Genomic DNA, 23,921 nt, shown 5'->3' with positions numbered 1-23,921 from the left:
AAAATAAACACACAAAAAGAAGAAAAACTAAAATGCCAACATCATCCCCCACCTTCAGATAAGGAGAGAGAGGTTTCAGCCTAGGGATGTTCTTCTTTTATCTTAATCAACAAAAAGGTTAATGAAAGCACAAAGATGGAGCTGCGCTGATTCTGCAATGAGGCAAGAGAAGAAGATCAAGGCCTCCTGAGATCTGAGTGCTAAGTAGGTTTTTAATCCATGTCTTGCCCTTAAGAGTGGCAGGAAACGGAGCTTTATTTACACATGAAATGTCACCGGGGCCAAAACCAACAGCTTTATTTCAATATTCCACGGTTTGTTTAGTGAGTTTCGGGCAGTAAACTCATCAACATTTTAAAAAAGGTAAAAAACTGCCATTGTTTATAGTGTGAAATAAGTATAACAAGTGCTCATGTTTCTGATTTTAAAGCCTATAAACCCTCATTCTTACCAAAATCTGGCCATGATCCATTGAGCTGATAGATTGTGTCTATTTTTCTTATCTAAGTGCAGAGCACTGTACCGTTCAGCTAATTTATTGATGTGAATGTAAGCATGCCAGGAAAAAAAAAACATTTGAAGCTTTGTGGAGTCTAAAATGTAAGATGTAGAGGAGCTCTAAGGACACCACGGATGTGTTAATAGCACTCAAGTGTCATATTCAATGCACAATTAGATGCGATTTAATGGTTCAGCTCTGCTCGAAGATGTCGCATTCAGACAAGTAAAACAAAACCAAGAATCTTTATGGCCATGCTGCAGAAACTGGAGGGAAATATCACATACAAACAAATGAAAATAGCATGATGAATGAAATAAAGAACATTTTATTTGGAACATCTGTACACCTGCTTATTCATGCAATTATTCAATCAATCAGCCAATCATGTGGCAGTGAATAAAATCATGTAGACACAGGTCAAGAGCTTCAGACAATGTTCAGGATGAGAATTTAAAAGACAATGTCCAGTTTCATCGAGTCTGTGCTTACTGTAGTCAAAATTTTTGTTCTTGGCCAATGGGAGTGGAACGTGATGTGGCCTTCTACTGTCCATCTGCCTCGAGCTTCAGTGTGTTGTGCATTCTGAGATGCTTTTTTTTTGTAACAAGTGAAGCCTTCTTGTCAGCTTGAACCAGTCTACCTGTTGTCCTCTGAACTCTCTCATCAACATTCTCTGTAAACTCTGTAGAGTGTATTGTGCCAGATCAGCAGTTTCTGGAATATTCTAAACTCAGCTGGCACCAAAACCCTGCCAAGATGAAAGTCAATGAGATTCCTTTTTTCCCTTCTGACATTTGATTTGAACATTAGTTCTGAAGACCTTGACCTGTATCTGCATGATTTTATGCATTGCACTGTTGTGGTCTGTCAGGGTGTAACATTCAAGAGACAGTGTATGAAGCTGGGATCGAACCCGGACCGCCGTGGAAGCCGTGATCATGGTGTCTGACCGAACGGCAAACAAAAAACAATGACTGACAGACAGATACAAAAGGGCTGGTATATATAGGACAAAACATGGGGAACAGGTGATACGGCAGGAGAGTGGAACAACAGGAAGGGCGTGGCACAACACATGTGGGGACAACACAAACACAAAGCTATGGTTATGGTGAAACGCCTGCCAGCACTCCCTCTGGTGGCCCAGTAGGAAACTGTCCCAGTAGCTCCTGACACAGATTATTACACAATAATACAGTATTACACAATGCAAATACAGCATTTTAACTGGACAATAGCCAGCACAAGATTTTAATTAATCAATTTTCATTTATTCTGATTGCTTATTATTCTGTTTCTATCTAATCTGTCCAATCTATGATCACAAATGAGACATCTAGCTTTCACTGAGGAGTCTGGTACTTTTCATCATTATTAGGAAGTCAAAACAGCCGACTTTCACAGGTAGACATTTTTGCTGGATCCTGGTATCTTTAAAAAAAATCATGGCGCAGTGTATAGTGGTGCCACTTCAGAACTCCAGCATTCCCGGTTTGATCTTTGTTGAGTTTCTGTGGATGTTCAACGTGTGTCTATGTGGATCTCCACTTGTTTGCACTCAGTGTGTGAATGTGTGAGCATGGTGCCCTGTGACAGACCAACATTCCAACCAATGTGTATTCCAATCTCATGACCAGAGTACCTGGGACAAGCTCCTGTATGACCAGGAAAAAGCATGAAGATGAATGACCTTTAAAGATGATGGTGTGAAGATATTTCAATTCTCTAACTCATAAAAGCACACTTTGTGGCAGTGTTAAGCTGATGTAATGGGTAATTGCTTTGTATGACTTTCAGGAAAAATGACTATGTGTGTGTTATTTTAATACCATAACCATGTCAGATCTTCATATCGGCTGTGTAGTCTAATCTTTAACATTTGCTTGATTGTTTTTTAAAATATTTCTGATCAGTTGTTTCTGTTTTTTTTGCAGTGTATCTATTGGAATCAGTTATGTTTTGGCAGGTAGTGAAGCATATGCTGCACTTTTTCATACCAGGTAAGATCAAAATCCATACTGTATTATGTGATTGAACTTTCTTTGAAATATTGCAGGAACAGAGGCAGGCAGAAAGGACAGGTGGGCTTTCTGATTTATTAAGTCCAACAAAGATAAATCCAATAGGGAATGTCCAAAGGCAAAGACAGGCTTACAAAACAGGCTGTACTCGAAAACCTGGCAAAGTAAAAAAAAAAAAGGTATCAAAAACAGGCTTGGTTGCAAGAAACAAAAGGTTTAGTAACGTTGCTGACTCGAGAGAACGGACTGTATTCTTCACAAATAAAATAACGCAAACAGTGTTTTATATACAGTAGGTACACACATCAAGAACTAAACTGAAATCAAGTGAGATTTATTAAGACACATGAGAAAAATAAGCAATAATTAAACAGGGATAGAGACAGGATATGAATCTAAACAAAACGTATATGGCTACGTAAACAAAACAATGCAAATACAGAACAAAAGTGAATTGACGACTGTAGTGCTGCAGGCTGCTGTACGCACCGTGCAGCTCGGCCCGCAGCGCAAGCTGGAGATTCATGATGTTAAATACCATTAATAGTGCATTCTAAACTTGTTCACTTACCCAGTAATGTAGCTGAAGCAGTTTTTTTTGTACAATGTATTTTGTTTGTAACTCTATACAATTATCTGGACATAGTATGTAACTTATTACTATGCTACAAGTTAGCAAGGGAATTAGCTAGCTTCCTAGAAAACCTGGGACAGTTAGCTTGTTTCAGATTGTAATTACCCCCTGCTGATCAAGCTGGTCTGATTTGATGCTTTTAGAGCAGTTTTAGACACTTTCCAGCTTAGTTGAGCTGCATCTTGCTGGACAGAGTGTTTTTTTGCCTGGCTGGTTTTAGCTAGCCAGGTTGATTGCAGTTGGTAAGATTGCTTATAGATTGTGAGGTTGATTCTGGTTGAACTGGGCAGCCAATCAGGCTAGTTTGGTTTTTTCAACACACTACAGGCTATCGGGTTTTATCTGGTTTTATCGGGTTGGGTTGATCAAAGTGTTGATCAAGCAGGCTTTAGCAGGTCAAGCTTGAACAACTAACGACTTTTAGCTTGGGTGGCAAACTAGCCAGTGAAGTTGACCAGCCTAACACCAGATAAACCAGGCTCTAAAACCGGCTAAATCCATTATTCCTAATTACATACAGTATATAATCCTGAAGAAGTCTATAGTCAAGTTGTCTTGATCAGTTGGCCCTCTAAGGAGAACTGGGCAGTAACTCCATTACTAATGCTAACCGCTACAAATCCTGAATAAATAATTAAAATCAAATAAACATCTAGCTATCTCTGTTGTGCATAATCGTTTTCCATGTCCTTGTACAGTGGAGAGATGTTGACTTTGGTATGGTGAAATAAGTTCACAAAGCCTGAAATGCTCTCATAGAAACCCTGTAATATGCAAGATAAATTATAAAACCTTACTGCAGATAGACAAGAACATGTTAAAAACAATATCGAGGTACAGCCCTGTTTCGCATTACACTTCTCTCCGTCGTTTTTCATCTAATTTCAAGAAATTAAACACGCCTGAGCAGATTGAACTCTTCCAGGTGTTCTGGACTTTGTCAGCTAATTTGTCCTGAATATATTGCATGCACACTTTCTTCAGTGATCAAATCATCATTCAGCTTGTGCTTTGCTTTGATGCAGCATTAATGTGATTTAGTGTTCATTTGGCTGCAAAACGTCCTTGTAAAGTTATACACACATCCCCAGGGGATGAGAGGGACAAGCATAATTGATTCTGACCCAGACCATTTTCAGAGCGAGCTCTCAGAATACACCAGAGTACCTCTTTTATTAAAATTCTGCCATAATGGATATGTGAGCACACAGAGTCAGTGTTACAGCTGATTTATGCCAAAATGTCTAGCACACTGGAGATAATGGGATGTAAAAGTTCAAATCTGCATTAATTCTATTTGGCACTGTATTAAAAATAAATTGTAACTGAAAAGTACTTTATGCTACTCTCAAGAATTTATTTTTATCTTTAATTTTCTTGATATAAGAAGATGCACAGATGCTTTTGTTTACCCTCTAAAAATCTATTTGAACCCCTTAGCTTTTGCATTCTGCTAGGCGTATATCAAGAAATGTGCTCAGTAAGAGAAAAAGCAGTTGCATATTTGATAGCACTAATGTTTTTTTTACTCATTATATCTTGCCTACAGGATATAGTCTCGTAACTTAAATGTGGGCATTTTTTATCATTATATCTTTAAAAGTTAGATTTTTTATATTTTTCAGCTTTCTGAATGAAGGATTTTTTTTTTCAAGCTTGCTTACCAAACCTGAAATATATTTGCAGCAATAACAGGGGTCAGACAAATATTTTCTCCCTTGTTGAATCATTATGAAACATCTGTGAAAGGTTATGCGAGTTTGGTTGTGGTCATATTTTATCAAAGTTGGTGTGTCAGACGGTACTTAGGCGCTGAATGGTGAGGTGCCAAATTCTATGTGCACATCAATATGCAGCCTGGGACTCTAAAGCGTAAACAGGGAAATTGAATAAATCGACTCTGGAGCCCTTTCCAAGAGTAGCATACGGTCTCATAATTCAATTAATGAGTGGCTGTAATTGCAACCTGCTCGTTTTTTTTTTCTACATGTAGTAAGCTCCACATCTTAGCTAAATCTCTAATATGAAGTTGCAGCTGGTCTGAACAGGGATAGAAAAATTTTGTTTTTTTGTAAAAACCATTTTCAGTAGCACTACCAATGTAAAAAACAGTGTGCATATGTTTAGCCTGGAAATATATAGTATGAATACACCGATCAGGCATAACATTATGACCACCTGCCTATTATTGGGTTGGTCCCACTTTTGCTGCTAAAACAGCCCTGACCCATTGAGGCATGGACTCCACTAGATATCTAGTATCTGGCACGAATATGTTAGCAGCAGATCCTCCATGGGCTCCACCTCGCAACTTACTGGACTTAAAGGATACTTTTGATAGATTTTGGAGGTGCTCTGATCCAGTGGTCTAGCCATCACAATTTGGCCCTTCGTCAAATCCTTACGCTTGTCCATTTTTCCTGCTTCTAACATCAACTTTGAGGACAAAATGTTGACTTGCTGCCTAATATATCCCACCCACTAACAGGTGCCATGATGAGGAGATCATCAATTTTATTCATTGCTCACAATGTTATGGCAGATCGGTTTATATAGTATAATATACCAGTTCAATGGAATAATATACAGAAGTGGGTCTGGGGCTGATTTCTTTCGACTCCAGGCATGTGATAACTCAGACTGAAGCTTTTCAGCACTCAGAACTGCTTGACTCAATCTTTGCCTTTGCCCAGATCATCTCAGGAAGGTTTCACTCACCACCGTCACCTCAGGCTTCTCATTAGGGATAAATGTTAGAGATAAACAGCAACTTAACTTTAAACTTTATCATTTTTTATGTTTCTATACTTCCATAAAGCTGCTTTGAGACAATTTTGAGGCATTGTTAAAAGTGCTATACGAATTAATTTAATGGAACTGAATTAATAATAAAAGAATTCTAAGAAATGTTTAAGCAAGAAAAACATCTGATATAATTTTAACATTGATATTTAACATTACCATCTTTAACATTTTTTGATTCATTTTAAAAGAGAGAATACATGAGGTGATGTTAGGGAAAGTTTATAGCTGTTATAAGTGATAACAGGAACTAATGTTTTAAATAAATAAAATGTAATACATATATATTAATAAACAAAACATTATTCCTTGGAAAAAAACAAAAAGCTTGCAAAAACACACACACACACATTAAGGATATTGTCCTGAACAAATCAGAAAATGTGTAAAATCCCTAAAATACTGTTCCTAGTATTTTACATTCAGTTTATTGAGTTACTCTTTTTACTCTTTAATCCAAAGCCACTCACATGTTCAGTAAAATCCACCACTACTACGAAGCTGAGGATTAAAAAGAACTTAAAGCTTCCTGTTACTAACAAAGAGCCATAACCACTGACCATCCACTGTTCCATATTCAACCCTATTTGCACCAGCAGTGCCAGGTTTTATAAATAATGTGCACATCACTGCTCAAACAACATCATTCTGCTCTCTATTCCCTTCTTCCTTTCTCTTCTATCAGTCCTTCCCTTTTTTTTTTCTTCCTCCCTTTTCACTAGCAGCCTGCAGTTCCAGAGTCCTCAAAGCCCATTTTACAGGTCCACTGGGGGTCATTAGTGCCAAATCCTGCTAAGCAAATGCACTAATGAAGGCATAAAAGGATGTGAAAATGTTTACATGAGGCGCATTGATTAGCAGCTTGATATTCTCCTGGTGATATTCAGAGCATTAGGGGTCATAAAGGAGGCAAGCTGGTAAAAAAAAAAAGAAAAAACAGAGCTGGTTGTATTGAAGCAGAATTTATTAAAAGGCAAAGGGCAGAATCAATGTAATCAATGAGGTGTCAGTTAATTATGTGTATTCAGGAACTGTTTATTTATGGATGGTTTTGTTTGGAGCTGTAGTTGAGCCTGTCAGGGTTTCCACCGGTGAGGCATCATCAATTTAACATGAAGCTTTAATGGCAGCTGTTTTCAGATTCCATTCGCTGAATAGTTCAGCTCAATAGAGACTGGTCATGGCAACCAAGAGGCTCGATCCACCAGCATTAATCCATCCTCTCAGCCACATCAATAATGTCAAACACCATAAACCTTTAGGTGATCTGTTTAACTGGAGAGTATTATATCTATGTGCTGACAATTGCTTTATTCATATCAAATAATATTTGCAAGTTCTACTGAGCTCTTATTGTAAATTGTGATCATTAGGAGAACAATAATGCTATGGCTTATTTGCTGGCTGCTAATTGACCCATTATACTGCGGTTATATTATGTCTGGTGTCTAGGTTTATTGCATATGTAATGTTATTGAATCAGTTGCATTTGAAAGCCAGCACATAATATTTAAAACCAGTGATGTAGCAAAATTCTTACTTTAGACCAATATAATTGTGTCTGATGGCCCACTGCACCCCTAAGAACAGTCTGTCCAAAGTAGCCTATGTTACTAAGCTAAAATTCCAGTATCATACCTAAACTACCGCTGGCTAAAACCCATGGTTAACCTTTTAACCTTAAATCATTGTATTTTTTGGCTGTAATATTAGAATATCCAACATACTGAAAATGCTTATTTATTATTTTCATTTTATACCACAGTACATCTGATCTGATTTGTCAGAACAGCACAGTTTTGCCAGTATAGGTTTATATTGCTGTGCTCATACTAATGCTTTTAATTTGCTATTTATTATTTCTATAATAACAACTTATTTACATCGACTGTATGGTAAGACCTGCCACATAATCTAAGCCTGATAATAAGTAGATTTATGTAGCAAGAAAAATCTGCTTTTTGTGTTGTTATTTTGTCTTATTGATGTTAATCCTAAAGAAAAAAGAGAGCAGTGAAGGCACAGCTTTTATAATGTAATTGATAACAGAACATTAAATGAATAGTGCCCTATTTTCACAGTGTTTGCATGTTATCCTAGTGCTTTCAGGGTTTCCTCCAAGTACACTGGTTTCCTTCCCTCCATTTGAAAGACTAGTGTGGTAGGCTGACTGGCTTCTATTAATAGTCCAGTGTGTGATTGTGCCCTGTGGTGGGTAGGCATTCTGTCCAGGGTATCACTTACCTTATGCCCTGAGTCCCCTGGGATAGGATCCAGATTCCCCACACTCCGTGTAGCATAAGTGGTGCAGAATGGATGGATGGATGGATGGGCTTGGACGTACAAGTGGATGGACATACAGATGGGGGGACAGACGGATGGATAGATGGGTGGATGGAAGTACAGACGGATGGATGGATGGATGGGTGGGTGGGTGTGTGAGTGGATGGATGGGTGGGTGGATGTCCCATGCCCCATGGATGTCGAATGGATGTCGAATGGATGTCCCATGGGTGGACAGATGGATGGACAGATGGATGGATGGATGGGCAGATGAATGGATGATGATCGCCAGGTTGCTAAGGTATAAGCGGAATAAAGCACTTCAGGGATAGAAAAGTAATCAGATTTAAGGTAGTAATGTTATTTGTGCTTTGCTTCAGGTTGCATCACACAACACTGTTGCTGATTATTTTACATTATTGGATTCCTTCAGATCAGATACAAATTGGCTGTGCACTGTTCTACTGTAATACAGTGCAATAAATCATTGTGTGAATGCAAGCTGATGGAGAAATAATGATCAGAGTAAAATGCACTATAGGAAATGTATGTATAATTTCATTGAAACACACACACACACACACACGTATACAATCTCTCTACCCATCTTTAATGTAATGGAATCCAATAATGGCCAGAATGTAGGCAGACATTATGGATGCTGATGGCTTAAGAATATAAACACACTTGGCAAATATGAAGAGATCTGAAGCTAATACTAGAACACAAGCACTCGGTCAGATGCTCAATGTCAATCCGGATACCTCAGATTCTTTACTCAGTGGACCCCCCCATCTCCAAACCCTCTTTCCCCCCATAATTGCACTTATCACTGTGGAAAGGTAATTTATTTTGTTCCATCCCAGTAAACACTTAACCTGGATATTGTTCACACAGGCTTGGCTGCATCTGACTTAAATGCTTGAATGGTTTATTAAGATCGCACCGTAGGCAAATGCTTGCTCTAAAACAGGTCATGAGGAAAAAAAAGAAGGGAGTGATTTGAAATTGAGCCAACTAAATTGATTTTTTTTTTCTTCCCTATCACAGGAACTTTATTTACAGTCTGGAACGCATTTCTGAGTTTTATATCTAGCTGTAGGATATGATTGACTTATCGATTTGGGGTTTTAAGATCTTCTCTTGTCTGTATTGTATTTATGCTTCTGAGTTGCTCTACATTTCTGTCCTGTTTTATTAAAATGTAGTTTAATTAGTGTGTATGTGTGTGCGTGCATGTGTGTGTGTGTGTGTGTGATGCAATGTTTTGCTTCAGGAACAGCGTGAGCTCTAAATTATCCAAAATCAAAGAGCATAGACATGATACTTACTCCGTTACGTTCTGCTTAAGCATATCTCTTCCTGTTTAAATCATCACAATAAATGTCGTAAATTTTCAGATAATGTTGCTTGTGACCTGTTGTTATTTAAAGCCACCATGTGGGTGGAAAAGAGAACGTTGTGTAACTGCCAGCCTGTTTTGTACTTTGCAGTCACGTCTACGTTATCCCTGCATTTACATGGACGCTCTCGTTTGGTATTCTCCTGGCGCAGGTCATCATCCAGCCAATCACATCACTGCTCACTCTCCTTAAAGGCATCCTGTTGATTATCACTGTAAGTATACATAATTAGCACCTTGACTCTGGATTGCACTGTATTTCTGTCTGCTGCTCGTACTGGCGGTTTTCATCTTGCACTTTCATGGTTCATCATATTTTTTTGTCTCGATTTGCACGTCATTTGTAGCTGCATTCGTTGGTTATTTTAAGATGTTCACCTACTGTATAGCTCCAGTTACAGTTTACTGAAGGTACATGAAGAATCCACCTTGAATCCACATCCACCTTGAATTCTACCATCAATGTAAAGGAACTGTACTGTATCTGAGTGTGTATTGTATGTCGGCTGGAGCAGTGTATCAGACATTTGGGGTTTAAAAACAGAATATTTGGCAGAACCTTTGTAAAGAGACTTTGTAAAGAGACACAAGTAAGCACTAATAGATCAGGATCGAAGAGGAGCTAGTGTGGGAGTTAGTTCAGCTAGGAATACAGTGTACAACTGATTGTTTTTTGTTTGTTTGTTTGTTTGTTTTTCAGTCAAGTGGTGGACCTCAGTTGTAGAATAGATTAGATTCGACTTTATTGTACATGTACAAAGCCAATGAAATGCAGTTAGTCCATAAGTGGAATATTTATAATAAATTAAGAAAGATATACAGCTATGGCAGTGATGTTTACAGGGGGAGTAGAAGATTTATGTACAGGGGTGCAGTCTCAGTGGCTGGTCATGGGTCCTCCAACAGGACCCAAAACACACCCAAGAACAAAACATTGGACTATACTAAAGTGATCTTCGATATGAGCCCTGATCTTAATCCTATTGAACATACTATTGTGGAAAGAGCTGAAACCTGCAGTCTGGAGAAGACACTCTTCAAACCTGAGACAGCTGGAGGAGTGGTCCAAAATACCTGTGGACAGGTGAGAGTTACAGAAGTCACTTGATTGCAGTGATCACTACAAAAGGTTGTGCGTTAGCCAATTTTCAGTAAATATTTATTTATTATTACTTTTTTGTCAGTTTTTTTAGCGACCATTGTGGGTTTTTCTTTCTTTAATGAAATAGAAATAGCCTTTATTTGTCACATATACATTACAGCACAGTGAAATTCTTTGTTCGCATATCCCAGCCTTGGAGGTTGGGGTCAGAGCGCAGGGTCAGCCATGATACAGTGCCCCTGGAGCAGAGAGGGTTAAGGGCCTTGCTCAAGGGCCCAACAGTGGCAACTTGGCGGTGCTGGTGCTTGAACCCCTGATCTTCTGGTCAACGGCTTGAGCCACCACCGCCCCGTGTATATATAAATGTGTATACATAAATATATATATTTAGAGAGTAGGAATGAAATATAGAGTAGTGCAAGATTGTATTATAAGTTATGTGTTGTGTAAAGATGCTTAGTGGATACAGTTTGTTGTAAAAGTGAGTAAATAAACAGATTTATTGGTTTACAGGTTTATTGTGTAATGTGTTCAGTGTAGAAGTGGCTATAGTGAAGAAGCTATTCCTCAGTCTGTGTGTGCGGGCACTGAGGCACCGGTAGCAGCGTCCTGATGGGAAGAGGGTAAATAGTCCATGATTAAAATGAGAGTTGTCTTTGATAATGACTTTTGCCCTCTGTGTTTCTTTTCATTTGGTACCACAGTATAAAGCAGGGTTTCCAGTTTCCTTATAACACATGAATAACAAACATATAGTATATGTACATACATAGATTTCCAATGAAAACTAAATATTTAAAAAGAAACACATTGCTTAATTAAAGGTGAAAGAATGGCAATAAAATCATTTCTATGTCGAATACTCCATGCTTTATGTGACAAGTTGAACTGTGTTAATTGAATTCATAGGTTTAGCTTTGGCACTTAGCAGTAGCCTACATTTATAACATCAGACCGTTCTATTCATTTCAGTGTTTTACTAATACTAACAGTAGCTGGTGTTTCCTTAATCAGTACATGCATTTTCATCTAGTTTATGTTTAAAAAAAAAAAAAAAAAACGCTGTGTTATTCTATTCTTTCTGCATTCTAATCACATTCATTTATCTCAGTAAAATATGGCGCTTCATTATTCTGTGCAAGAGCCATGAAGAAGGACAGAAATTAATAGGCAGAACTGAAGAGGAGGATGTGGCACTACAGAAATAATGAACTATAGTTATGAAATAATAATGGTTTCTGGCCCAGGATTTATCCAATCCAATCCAAGAAACTTTTTTTTAAGTCATCACAGTCTGAGATGTACTGTCACAATGATCAAAACACAGCTATTACACTGAAAGACATATATTGCAGGATTATAGTGGAGAATGATTATACATTAAGTTTAATACAGAGACATCTGACAAGCTTGCATTCACTTTTCCTTCTTTCATTTATTGACCATTATGTAGGAGTGCTCCAGCACTGCACATGGCACTGTTTCATGACAATTTCCATGATTACAGAAAGAATGTTGTCCACTGATATATATGTATATATATATATATATATAATTTTTGATTAGCATCCATCAGTGATGTTCAGCTATCTTCCTTGAACAACGTGATGAAACAAACAGACGTCGCCTGCAAGTCCTCTGTTGCTCTGCAGTTATATCATATTTATAGGCCCTTTTTGGCTGTTCGATTCCTGCACAGTTTGGGTTGTTTATTTTGCCGGTGCTTGGGCTGTTCTCACTAAATCTATAGATAGCTTCAACATGCACCCCTAGTCTAGACTACAGTTCTGCTTAGATGCACCATATGATCACTTCAAGCCGTTCATCATGCCGGTCTTCCAGCTATGGGACATCCAGACAGCCTGAGAGAGAAATCTTCAGCTTTGTCTCATCAGCCAGCTTAATTGAGCTCATCAATCACACTCTCTGATGTATTGTCGTTAGCCAGAGCATTCATGCTTATCGATAATTTGAACAGTTATCATTTATGAGCTGGAGCTTTATGGAGCACAGGTAGCCCCTCCGGTGTCACGTTGTCAATCATGCCTCCTGGATCAAGAACTGCCTGTGCAAACCCCCACCCCATGGATATTAATGCTGTGAATAGCACTGGTATTTAACCACAGATGACATATTTTTTCTAACAGTGACCCATAAAGTAATTGGTTCCAAATGAAGAGTTAAAGTGGCTGTAATTTATTGCCATCCCACAGTGCAGGATGTTTCTCATTTTGAAATAGACCATTGGAAAGTTCTTGCTTGTTATTATGAGAATATGTGCAAGCAGTCCATACCAACAGCAAGCAACTGTAGACTGGATTTAAATGATATTTTAAATAGACAGAAATCACTGGACTACATTACAGAAATGTTCAGTAAATATTTTACATTTTCTTTAAAATATTAGAATGGAACATTTTTGTATGAGGAATATAACCATCAGTGGGATGATGTGTGCTGGGAGTCAATTCCTTTCCTATAGATGGTACAGAAGTGATTTATTCCTTTTATACCAATTTGTAACTAATTATTATTATTATTATTATTATTATTATTATTATTATTATTATTATTATTATTATTATTTTATCATTTACCTTTTGTTTTATTATAAACATCATGTTTTTATCCATTTATCGAAGTGTGATGTGTGCTGGGATTCAATTCCTTTCCTATAGATGGTACAGAAGTGTTTTATACCTTTTATACCACAGCAATTTTTTATTTTATTTTATTATTATTTTTATTTTTTGCATTTTATTTTTATTACAATTGTCATATTTTTATCCATTTATCAAAGCGGATTGCCACTGAAGACAGTTTTTTTTTTTTATTATTATTATTTTAAAATAAATCTTTGATGCTTTGAAGAGTGTATGTTAATTAAAAAAGATTATTATGCAAATCATTCAGCATGGATTATTTCCCGAAATCTAAAGTGCTGACAACATTTAGCACATTGCGTTAGTAAAATACGTGTGTCCGTGAATTATGTAGATACATGGTATTACAACATCTGAGTCAGAATCCCACATTAGCCGTTAAGAGATAACTATTAACACTGTGTGCCAAACATGAATATGTCGACATCCACGCCTTACTCTTGCTTTGATTTTCTATGGGTCAGCAGCGATGTTAAACAGTTTACGGAAGCCAAGGATGCAATAGGATACGCAGATGAGTTCAAAGGCAGGCCGACAGTAATTACGAAAAGGGGGAGGCAGCAAGGAGGCATGTCAGATGCTGGCTCCCTAATTACTGCCAGTCTGGGATTTATTGTTCAGATTGGATGAGCCTCCCTTTAAACTCCTGAGAGGGAATCATAACCTGAAATATAGAACCATTAAAATGCATATGGGCCTTGTTTCAAATGCAACCATGACATATTTCAGGCCAACGACAATATCTTGGCCTGTTAATGGCGGTCATTAAACGATGCATGGTTTTTTCGAGATGGGGCAGCTACAGCGAATGAAGCGATATATCATATATATGAAACATACCATCATTAGCCTGTATATTTCAAGTCCTTGGTAGTTTTCTCTACATTGGTTTGTTTCTTCGTCGTAGGTTTTGCCTGTTGCCGATCTCTTTGTGTTGAATTATGCATGAGTTTTTTGCACAGTGGATGCTTGAGGGGGTGGTGGGGGGATTGTCTGTGTTTGTGTGTGTGTGTGTGTGTGTGTATGTGTATATGTGTGTGGATGTGTGTGTGTGTGGATGTGGATATGGATGTGGGGTGTCATCGAGTTTTGTAGGTGCTCAGTCTAACTTTATTTTGACTGGGTGTGTTGGCTGAGTGGGAATTTCTGTTGCCTCTAATCAGTTTGCCTCTGTCACAGGGCCTCTGACATATGGGATGATGAGAAGAGGATGCAAGTGGCATGGTGCATTTTTCTCTTCACGCAGATGGCACTGTTTTACTGTGTGTGTGTGTGTGTGTGTGTGTGTGTGTGGTATAGTACTATCAGAGCCTGTGGGTTTTCATGCAGCATGGTGTGCCCTGATACATAGATAGACTATATACAAACATGTAACTATTTCTTGCAATAGAAGTAAGTTATAAATTTTAGCTCTTTTACGAGAGGCCAAAAATGGAATTTCTTTGTCATGTCACACATCACAGTTGTGTTTAATGGATTAACTGAACATAGACACTCAGAGCTTTAAGAAATTGTAGTTTTTAGTTTTAATTTATAGTTCTGTTTATACCTAGCTTTATATAGACAATATTTTCATAGAAAAGTTCCAAAAAAAAAAACAAAAAAGTTTTTTTCCCCCTTCTTCAAAGTAAGTGATGATATCGGACCCATTTAAGCATCTATGTCTCCCACTGAAAGCTGACAGCGTCCTGACCAATTTTATATCATATGGCAATAAAATAAATCATTTTTTATACTGATTGGAAATGTCAAATAAGTCGATTTGCATTCCTCCAGTGGAATGGAATGCCGGTGTACTGTAAACATGGTTAAAACAAACTACAGATAAAACAAACTACAGGAATTTATATGACAACAGAATTAAAATACATACAATAAAGTATTATAGCCGTGGTGTGACTATAATCATGTTGGTCTGAATGTAGAAGCAGATCCTGTTCTGTAGCTCTTTCAGATCTCATGTGACTAATAGATTCAGGTTCAAGAAACAAAGCTAAGATCCTTCTACAGTGCAAAGAGTGAATGCCTGTAACATCTTGTGAAATGATGTTCCCAAAAATTTACATAGGAATAACAAACAGCGGGATGTGTTTGTTTGGGAAGTAATCAACTTTATGGTACACTCTAAAAGTACAACCGTTTGTCAAAACCAAAATCTCAGAATCAAAGTTGATGTTAGAAGCAGGAAAATGGACAAGAGTAAGGATTTGAGCGAGTTTGACGAAGGGCCAAACTGTGATGGCTAGACCACTGGATCAGAGCATCTCCAAAACTGCAGCTCTTGTGGGGTGTTCCCGGTCTGCAGTGGTCAGTATCTATCAAAAGTGGTCCAAGGAAGGAACAGTGGTGAACCGGAGACAGGGTCATGGACAGCCGAGGCTCATTGATGCACGTGGGGAGAGAAGACTGGCCCGTGTGATCCGATCCAACAGACGAGCTACTGTTGCTCAAACTGCTGAAGAAGTTAATGCTGGTTCTGATAGAAAGGTGTCAGAATACACAGTGCAGGACGGGTCAGGGCAAAAGGAGGACCAACACAATATTAGGCAGGTGGTCATAATGTTATATTGTATATTGCATATACACTATATTGCCAAAAGTATTCGCTCACCCATCCAAATAATCAGAATCAGGTGTTCCAATCACTTCCATGGCCACAGGTGTATAAAATCAAGCACCTAGGCATGCAGACTGTTTTTACAAACATTTGTGAAAGAATGGGTCGCTCTCAGGAGCTCAGTGAATTCCAGCGTGGAACTGTGATAGGATGCCACCTGTGCAACAAATCCAGTCGTGAAATTTCCTCGCTCCTAAATATTCCACAGTCAACTGTCAGCTGTATTATAAGAACGTGGAAGTGTTTGGGAACGACAGCAACTCAGCCACGAAGTGGTAGGCCACGTAAACTGACGGAGCGGGGTCAGAGGATGCTGAGGCGCATAGTGCGAAGAGGTCACCAACTTTCTGCAGAGTCAATCGCTACAGACCTCCAAACTTCATGTGGCCTTCAGATTAGCTCAAGAACAGTGCGCAGAGAGCTTCATGGAATGGGTTTCCATGGCCGAGCAGCTGCATCCAAGCCATACATCACCAAGTGCAATGCAAAGTGTCGGATGCAGTGGTGTAAAGCACGCCGCCACTGGACTCTAGAGCAGTGGAGACGCGTTCTCTGGAGTGACGAATCGCGCTTCTCCATCTGGCAATCTGATGGACGAGTCTGGGTTTGGCGGTTGCCAGGAGAACGGTACTTGTCTGACTGCATTGTGCCAAGTGTAAAGTTTGGTGGAGGGGGGATTATGGTGTGGGGTTGTTTTTCAGGAGCTGGGCTTGGCCCCTTAGTTCCAGTGAAAGGAACTCTGAATGCTTCAGCATACCAAGACATTTTGGACAATTCCATGCTCCCAACTTTGTGGGAACAGTTTGGAGCTGGCCCCTTCCTCTTCCAACATGACTGTGCACCAGTGACCAAAGCAAGGTCCATAAAGACATGGATGACAGAGTCTGGTGTGGATGAACTTGACTGGCCTGCACAGAGTCCTGACCTCAACCCGATAGAACACCTTTGGGATGAATTAGAGCGGAGACTGAGAGCCAGGCCTTCTCGTCCAACATCAGTGTGTGACCTCACAAATGCACTTCTGGAAGAATGGTCAAAAATTCCCATAAACACACTCCTAAACCTTGTGGACAGCCTTCCCAGAAGAGTTGAAGCTGTTATAGCTGCAAAGGGTGGACCGACGTCATATTGAACCCTATGGATTAGGAATGGGATGTCACTTAAGTTCATATGCAAGTCAAGGCAGGTGAGCGAATACTTTTGGCAATATAGTGTACACTCTGTAATAGTGCAGTATTATATTGTATAAAAAGTGAACCAGTGAAAATAATTAGTACCAACACTACAGTCAGTGCAGATGGAAACATTAACTGTACATTACTGACCATTGCAAAAACTCACTGTTGGAGGTATGAAGGTAAGATAGAGATGTAGGTGAAATATGGCTGTATGAGGTGCATATCTTGGTAAATAACAAAGAATATCATACCTATTTATTTGTTTATGATTCCATTTCAGAAGGGAACTAGAATCAAAAACTTGATTCAGAGTGACTTGGCATTTCCAGAACTCTATCCATGAGAACTAGTGGTACATTGCTTGCTCCCATCTGGTCCATGCAATCCTGCTGTCACAACCCTACAATCCTGCAGGCGTGAAATTCCTCCTCTGCTCACACCTACTCTTAGATCATCTGATGTGTCTTCTTCCCTCAGGCTTTATTGTAGCACAGTATTGGAGTGCTAGCCCAAGCCCTGCCTGTCTAGACGCCACAGATCTGTGCCACAGCCATGACTCAGCCTGGTTAATGGCCTTCTGCACCCTCCACTTCATCCCAGTTCTCACCTCAGTGTCTGCTGAGGAAACTCTGGTGTCAGTGAAGTCTCTGTACAGTAGCAGCTCTCTTGCCTACTGTAGCTCGCTGTTCTGCTGCAGAATTCTTCAGGGTGCAGTCAAAGATCTTGTCCAGGGTCTTGATTGGATTCTCAGTGACTGACGGGGTCTTGATGCCTCCTCTGTAAGTTCTGTGACAGAACTTGTCAGGTGCTTTCCCCTTCCTCACAACCACGACCTGGACTATTTTGGTTTTAAATTTATCCGATCCCTTGGAGGATCTCTCTGCATCCAGGCACTGATGTTCATCTCACCGACAGATCATTCATGAATGCTCTGATGGGTGGCTGAACAAGGTAGTGCTATAAAAACAATAGAATATTAGAACGCTAATATAAAGTATTCTGATGCTTTTTGGAGGCGAGTGGACAAATATGGTGCCAATAATTTTTCGAGGTGAGTAGATATGTCACCCAAATACACATAACCTACTTTTACTCATTGTGCCGAGCGTTTTGATACGTCACATGTAAGATTCCGTCAATGCAAGTCTATGGGAAAGTTTAGGAAATTCGATCGTGCACTACGGGAAAACCAAACATCCTATTTACAGCTTCATCTGAACCAATAGCTTGAAGGAACGGGCCAAATTTGGTGTAAGTAACTCAAAAGCTTGTTGAGTTATAAACCACCAATTTTGAATTTTCTAATTTTGAATGGAATTCTATGGGAAAATAATAATAATAATAATAATAATAATAATTAAAATAATAAGCTTATAAAGCAATACAGAATAGCTCTTTCAAGCCTGTGCAACCAAACGCTTGTCAACGCTGTTACAGGAAATGTATCAATACCTTCTGACCAGTCCTGTAGGACTGCATGTAAAATTTACTGGTAGAAAGCACGCTAATGATAATGACAAGTATTTTTTTTAAAAAAGCTAAAAGAAATCCACCTCTATCTTTAAAAATATTAGTTAAAAATTGCTGTTGTATTCATTTCTCCAATGTGTGTGGTATTCAGTAATAGTTCACATGAGTGAATATGTCAGAAAGTGAAAGTACTAAAAAGATCTAAAGAGCAGATAGCTAAAAGATGTACAATAAAATAATGTAGCACCAAGACCAGGAGCATCCAGTCGTATCTGGTGTAGGTGCAGGTTTTCATTCCAGTCAAACAGAAGCCACACCTGGATCTACAGAAAGACAAGATTAACAATTAAACAGTCAGGTATGTCTCCTGTTTCATTGCTATGATAACTTGCACACACACACTGGCCATTTGTGGATAAGATTGGACAGCCCTGACCTAGAGGATTCGTTTTGTATTCCTCTTGTATTTCATTCTTCTTTTTCAAATTAATTATTGAAAAAAATCATTGTTTTGGTTGTTCCGGTGTTCAGTATTGAATTTCTTTGTCATGTGAGAATTTGTAAAGAAAGAATATGTAGTTTTTCAGTTTTTACCTAGCTGTATAGTAGGGGCAATATATCTCTGAGCCATTATCCAGTTTGAAACCATTATCTTCAACCATTAAAATTCTGTGTAGGATTAAAACATCTCACTCTGAACGTCAAAAGTGTCCAGACTCATTTTATATCCGACAATAAAAATAATTCCTTTGTGTATGCTGATTAAAAATGTCCCATATGTCCATTCCCATTGGTCCTGGTAAAAAGGGTGAAAACATCCATATATATTTAATCTCCCGTCGTGTTTGATTTAAAAAAAAAAGTTCCCTGCTCAGGGTCAATGCTTTGAAGCTGCGAATTTGTCGTGCCATTTTATGACGGTGCGAAAGTGTGTCAAGTTAATATACAGACTATGAAAGAGTCTACAGCAAATACAGCAACAAACTTGATCGAGACTAAAACACAAGAACTAACACAGACCAGCCATAACATTATGACCATCTGCCTTATATGGTGTTGGTCCCCCCTTTTCTGCCAAAACAGCCCTGACCCTTTGAGGCCTGGACTACACTAGATCCCTGAAGGTGTGCTGTGGTATCTGGCACCAAGATGTTAGCAGCAGAGAGTCCTGTAAGTTGTGAGGTGGAGCCTCCATGGATCGGACTTGTTTGATCAGATGCTGGATTGTATTGAGATTGAGATCTGGAGAATTTGGAGGCCAAGTTAACACCTCAAACTGGTTGTTGTGGTCATCAAACCATTTTTGCTTTGTGGCATGGTACATTATACTGCTGAAAGAGGCCAAAGCCACCAGGGAATACCGTTTCCATGAAAGGGTGTAGATGGTCTGTAACACTGCTTTGGTAGGTGGTACGTGTCAAAGTAACATCCACATACATGGCTGGACACAAGGTTTCCCAGCAGAACATTGCCCAAAGCAGGACACTGCCTCCGCCGGCTCGCCTTCTTCCCATAGTGCATCCTGGTGCCATGTGGCACGCTTGCCCTGGGGCTAATAGGAATCATAAACAAACACTGATTTGGCAAAATCGTGGCTGGAGGGGGAGGGTGTCGGTGTATGTAGTGAAGAAGACAGAGAGCATGCCACACACACACACACACGCACATGTTATAACAGAATTGAGCCTTTTATTAAAGTTAAATAGAAAAACAGAAGACCTACTGCTGGAGGCGTGAGTTATTTCAGGGTCGCAACAATAATAAATACTATTACAGAATAGAAATCTTGCTATTTACAAGAGCAAAAACAACTCGATGCAGAAACACAGGACACTGTATGAGAGAGCAACAAGGCTGTTTTTTATTTAGTACTCGAGTCACTTGTATAGTCTGAAACGAAAATAAAAGAGCAGTTTCTTTCTAGCTGTGCCTTCCACTTTTTCTTCTTGGGCTAACAGTTTAAGCTTTTAGCTTGTCCACATGTCTGTCTACCTGTGAAAACATGCTGCTTGTCTTGATTATCCATCATTACAGGTTTTCTATGTGGGGAAATGTGTTGGTATGGGTTATAGAAGGTGTACTATTTACAAAAACAGAGTCAGGTTCAGGACATAATTCAGGATTTTTGAAATTGGTCATGTGACCCTGAAACTGCTAGCTTTTATATCAATAATATTGCATTGTCGCTGCTTTTGCTAAATTTAGACAGTCCTAAGCATTCAATATTTTAGGATTCAGGCATCAATAAAATTTGGAAACATTTTCTATGAAGCTGTTATTTATAAATCATTCTAATTAATGAGCTCTTCCAAGCATTCTAATGAATAATAAATATTTCTTTACAACATGAAATTATAAAGGAGTTACAGTTTATAGTTACAGTTATATTTTCTACAAAGGTCAGGTTTATACTGAATTACGAGCATGTTCACTCATAAGGCATTATTCTCATTGTTATGTTGTTGCTGTCCTTTGTCCTTTCGCCACAGCAGACCATCCGATCCGCATATTTGCTTTTGGCACAGGGTTTAAGCCGGATGCCCTTCCTGATGCAATCCTAACATTTTATCTGGGCTTGGGACCAGTAATGAGAGTTAACCCCTCAGTAGTTGGGTCAGTTCCTTGCCTGGGAATCAAGCCTGGGTGGTGCCATGGTGGTGAGGACACAGACTCCTTATTTGCTGGACCACCAAGAACCCTGTTTTATACGTTCTTTTAATTACTTTAAAAGGCATTGTGGTTTAGAGCAACCTTTAGTGTGAATGATGAGGTCTTAAACCATGGTCTGTCTGAATACTTGACTCTGGAAGGTGCAGATAGCTCCAGTATCTTTGTATACTGTAACTGAAACTCATTATCTTTAGAGATGTAGCACAGACACAGTTTATTCACACACTCATCTCTTTCTCTCTCTCTCTCTCTCTCTCTCTCTCTCTCTCTAATAACAATTTATTATACTTCATTTGAATAAATGTAATCTTAAACTCCACATATCTTTATCTCTGTGAATGATTTAGAACAGGCAGAATTCTAGATCTAATCACCCATATATATAAAATATCGAAGAAAATTTAACCGTTATTTAGATTCTTTCTGTAAACATCAGCGACAGCTTTAACATCTCATTGCTGGCAAGTGACCAAGGTATAAGCAGGATAATCCACAGCTTTACATTAAATGGTTCTTTGCCTGTATGTCATGCAGAAAAATTGTGTAATGCACACCTAGCTGCGGATTACTTAACATATAGCGTTACAAAAAACTCCAGCCCACCTTGTGTTTAATCACACACTTATTGACCTGCAGTAGTGTTTTTTCCCCTGGGACAATTTTACAAAATCAGCTCACAAATACAACATAGCTTATAAGTAAATTATAATATCATTGTGTATGTTAATAAGCTATAATATCTACATTCATAAATGTATAAACATTCAGTTCAGTGACTTGTTAAAATTTTCTTTTGTATTGGTGATCTAGTGTGTTATGACAGACTACACAGAATTATTAATAATGATTTATAAATATTATTAGAGTGTTGCCAATATTTTTCTCGTCAGTGTCAAAAAGTGTATTTTTTTCTTATCTTATTAGCCATTCAGGTACTGTCATGCTTACCAGCACTGCAATTACATGGCCTCTGAGTTCTCTCACTGACTACTCTAACATAGTTCCCCAGCTTTTAATTTGTTTGTCTCATAACAGCCAAATGAAAGTTAGCGCACACTCGCGCTCCTTATTAGCCTGTCGAGGCAAAACTAGGAAGCATGAAGCATTTATTGCTTTGTTTTGTTCCAGGTGCCGAATGCAGACTCGTTTCGAAATATCATTTGCTAAAAACCAAAAGCCAATTTTTCCTGCATTTGCATCTAAAGTGGAGCTACGCTTAAAATTTCCTGCTGCAACATGGAATATTTTAAATATAGCAAATGATAGAATGATCGTGAGCACAATCAAAAACACGGCTTGTATATTCACGTTAGTGTAATATAAACAAATTAGCTTTAGGAAACTCAGGAAATCACTTTCTTCAAGATTTCTCCACACATGCCTGGAGCCATATATGAGCAAATCCTTTAGCATGATTCATATATCAGTCTCCCGATTTCATATATCTCTCTCTATCTCTCTATTTGACTGTTTCGATGTGTTCTAGTATATACCCTATCAGAGCAATAGCACACTATTTTATGGCTTATTGTTTTCCAGTTTGTTTCATTTCATTGTTTTGGCTTTTTATTGTACTTTTTAGTGTAAGCTTCAGAGTCTCAAAAGATTTTTTGTCCCCCCCAGTGCTTCAGAGGAGGTAAAAAATCAATTTTTCCACCTGGTGATGATTTATTTATTCTATCTGCTGCATCTCACCTCCAGTTCCCCTCCAGAACACAAGTGGCGATCTATAGGGCTGTAACCCGGTCATGAAAATTCACAGACAGACTGCTAAATCATGGTTTCAGCATGAAGATATGAAATGAGATGAGATTGTACATCGCAAAATAGTTCTCATCTAATCCTCTACTTCATAAACACTGAATCAGCAGCAAGTAAATGTCATCCAGTTGACTTAGTTGATTACTGAAATTAATTAAGCCGAGCGGCTGCTTGGTGCATCACTTCATACTGGTGGTGTAATATCAGGACACCTGAACGAGCGACCAAGGTAAACATGGTGGCTCTGTTGTACAGTCAGAGGCATTTTGCTGACACATGTTAGATTTTAATCTCTGTTTTAATCTGCTTTAATTCTAAACAGTAGGCTTATTTCATCCTTTTATTGCTCTTGTTGCTGTTAAAATATTCAGCCCTGCTAAAAAACAAACAAAAAAATGTATTTTTGACCATTTTTAGAGAATAAGTTCTTGGCTTTCAGCTTAAACCATTCTCCATTTACCTAGAGAGAACGCGAGGGCACAGCATCAGTGCGTCTATAAAGAACTAGGGGCACGGGTCAAAACAATACTAGTGTGAGATGCCGGAAGGAGCCTGGGCTTCCAGAGAGGCTCAGTTGATGTCAGTTAATATCGGAGAGTTCAAAACACCTGTACAAATATTGACTGGCTCATTTTTTATTCTAAAAAAAAAGACTTTCTTTTGGCATATTTTGGAGTCTATTCTATTGTAGTTGAATATTAAAATGCAGAGCTCCTACGCAAAATGCCTAAAGGTTGGAAGAGCTGATAGAGTCAATATGAAATATTTATTCGTGGTATTTTCCATTTCACTCCTTACCTGCACTGCCTCTGCACT

General features: G+C 38.6%; 1 protein-coding gene across 3 annotated transcripts in view; it reads left to right on the top strand.

Moving 5' to 3' along the window:
* si:ch211-51h4.2 (uncharacterized) overlaps positions 1–23,921 on the top strand; it is a 147,967-nt gene that overhangs the window by 38,024 nt on the left and 86,022 nt on the right. For all 3 annotated transcript variants that reach the window (XM_058401581.1, XM_058401580.1, XM_058401582.1), the window contains exons 7-8: positions 2,437–2,502; positions 9,736–9,859. In XM_058401581.1, coding sequence (XP_058257564.1) covers positions 2,437–2,502; positions 9,736–9,859 — 190 coding nt within the window. The remainder of the gene's footprint in view (positions 1–2,436; positions 2,503–9,735; positions 9,860–23,921) is intronic.

The sequence above is a fragment of the Hemibagrus wyckioides genome, linkage group LG10 (genome assembly GCF_019097595.1).
Source record: "Hemibagrus wyckioides isolate EC202008001 linkage group LG10, SWU_Hwy_1.0, whole genome shotgun sequence".
Taxonomy (NCBI): Eukaryota; Metazoa; Chordata; class Actinopteri; order Siluriformes; family Bagridae; genus Hemibagrus; species Hemibagrus wyckioides.
Note: the sequence above shows the minus strand (reverse complement) of the source record. Positions and strands in the feature narration are given on the sequence as shown.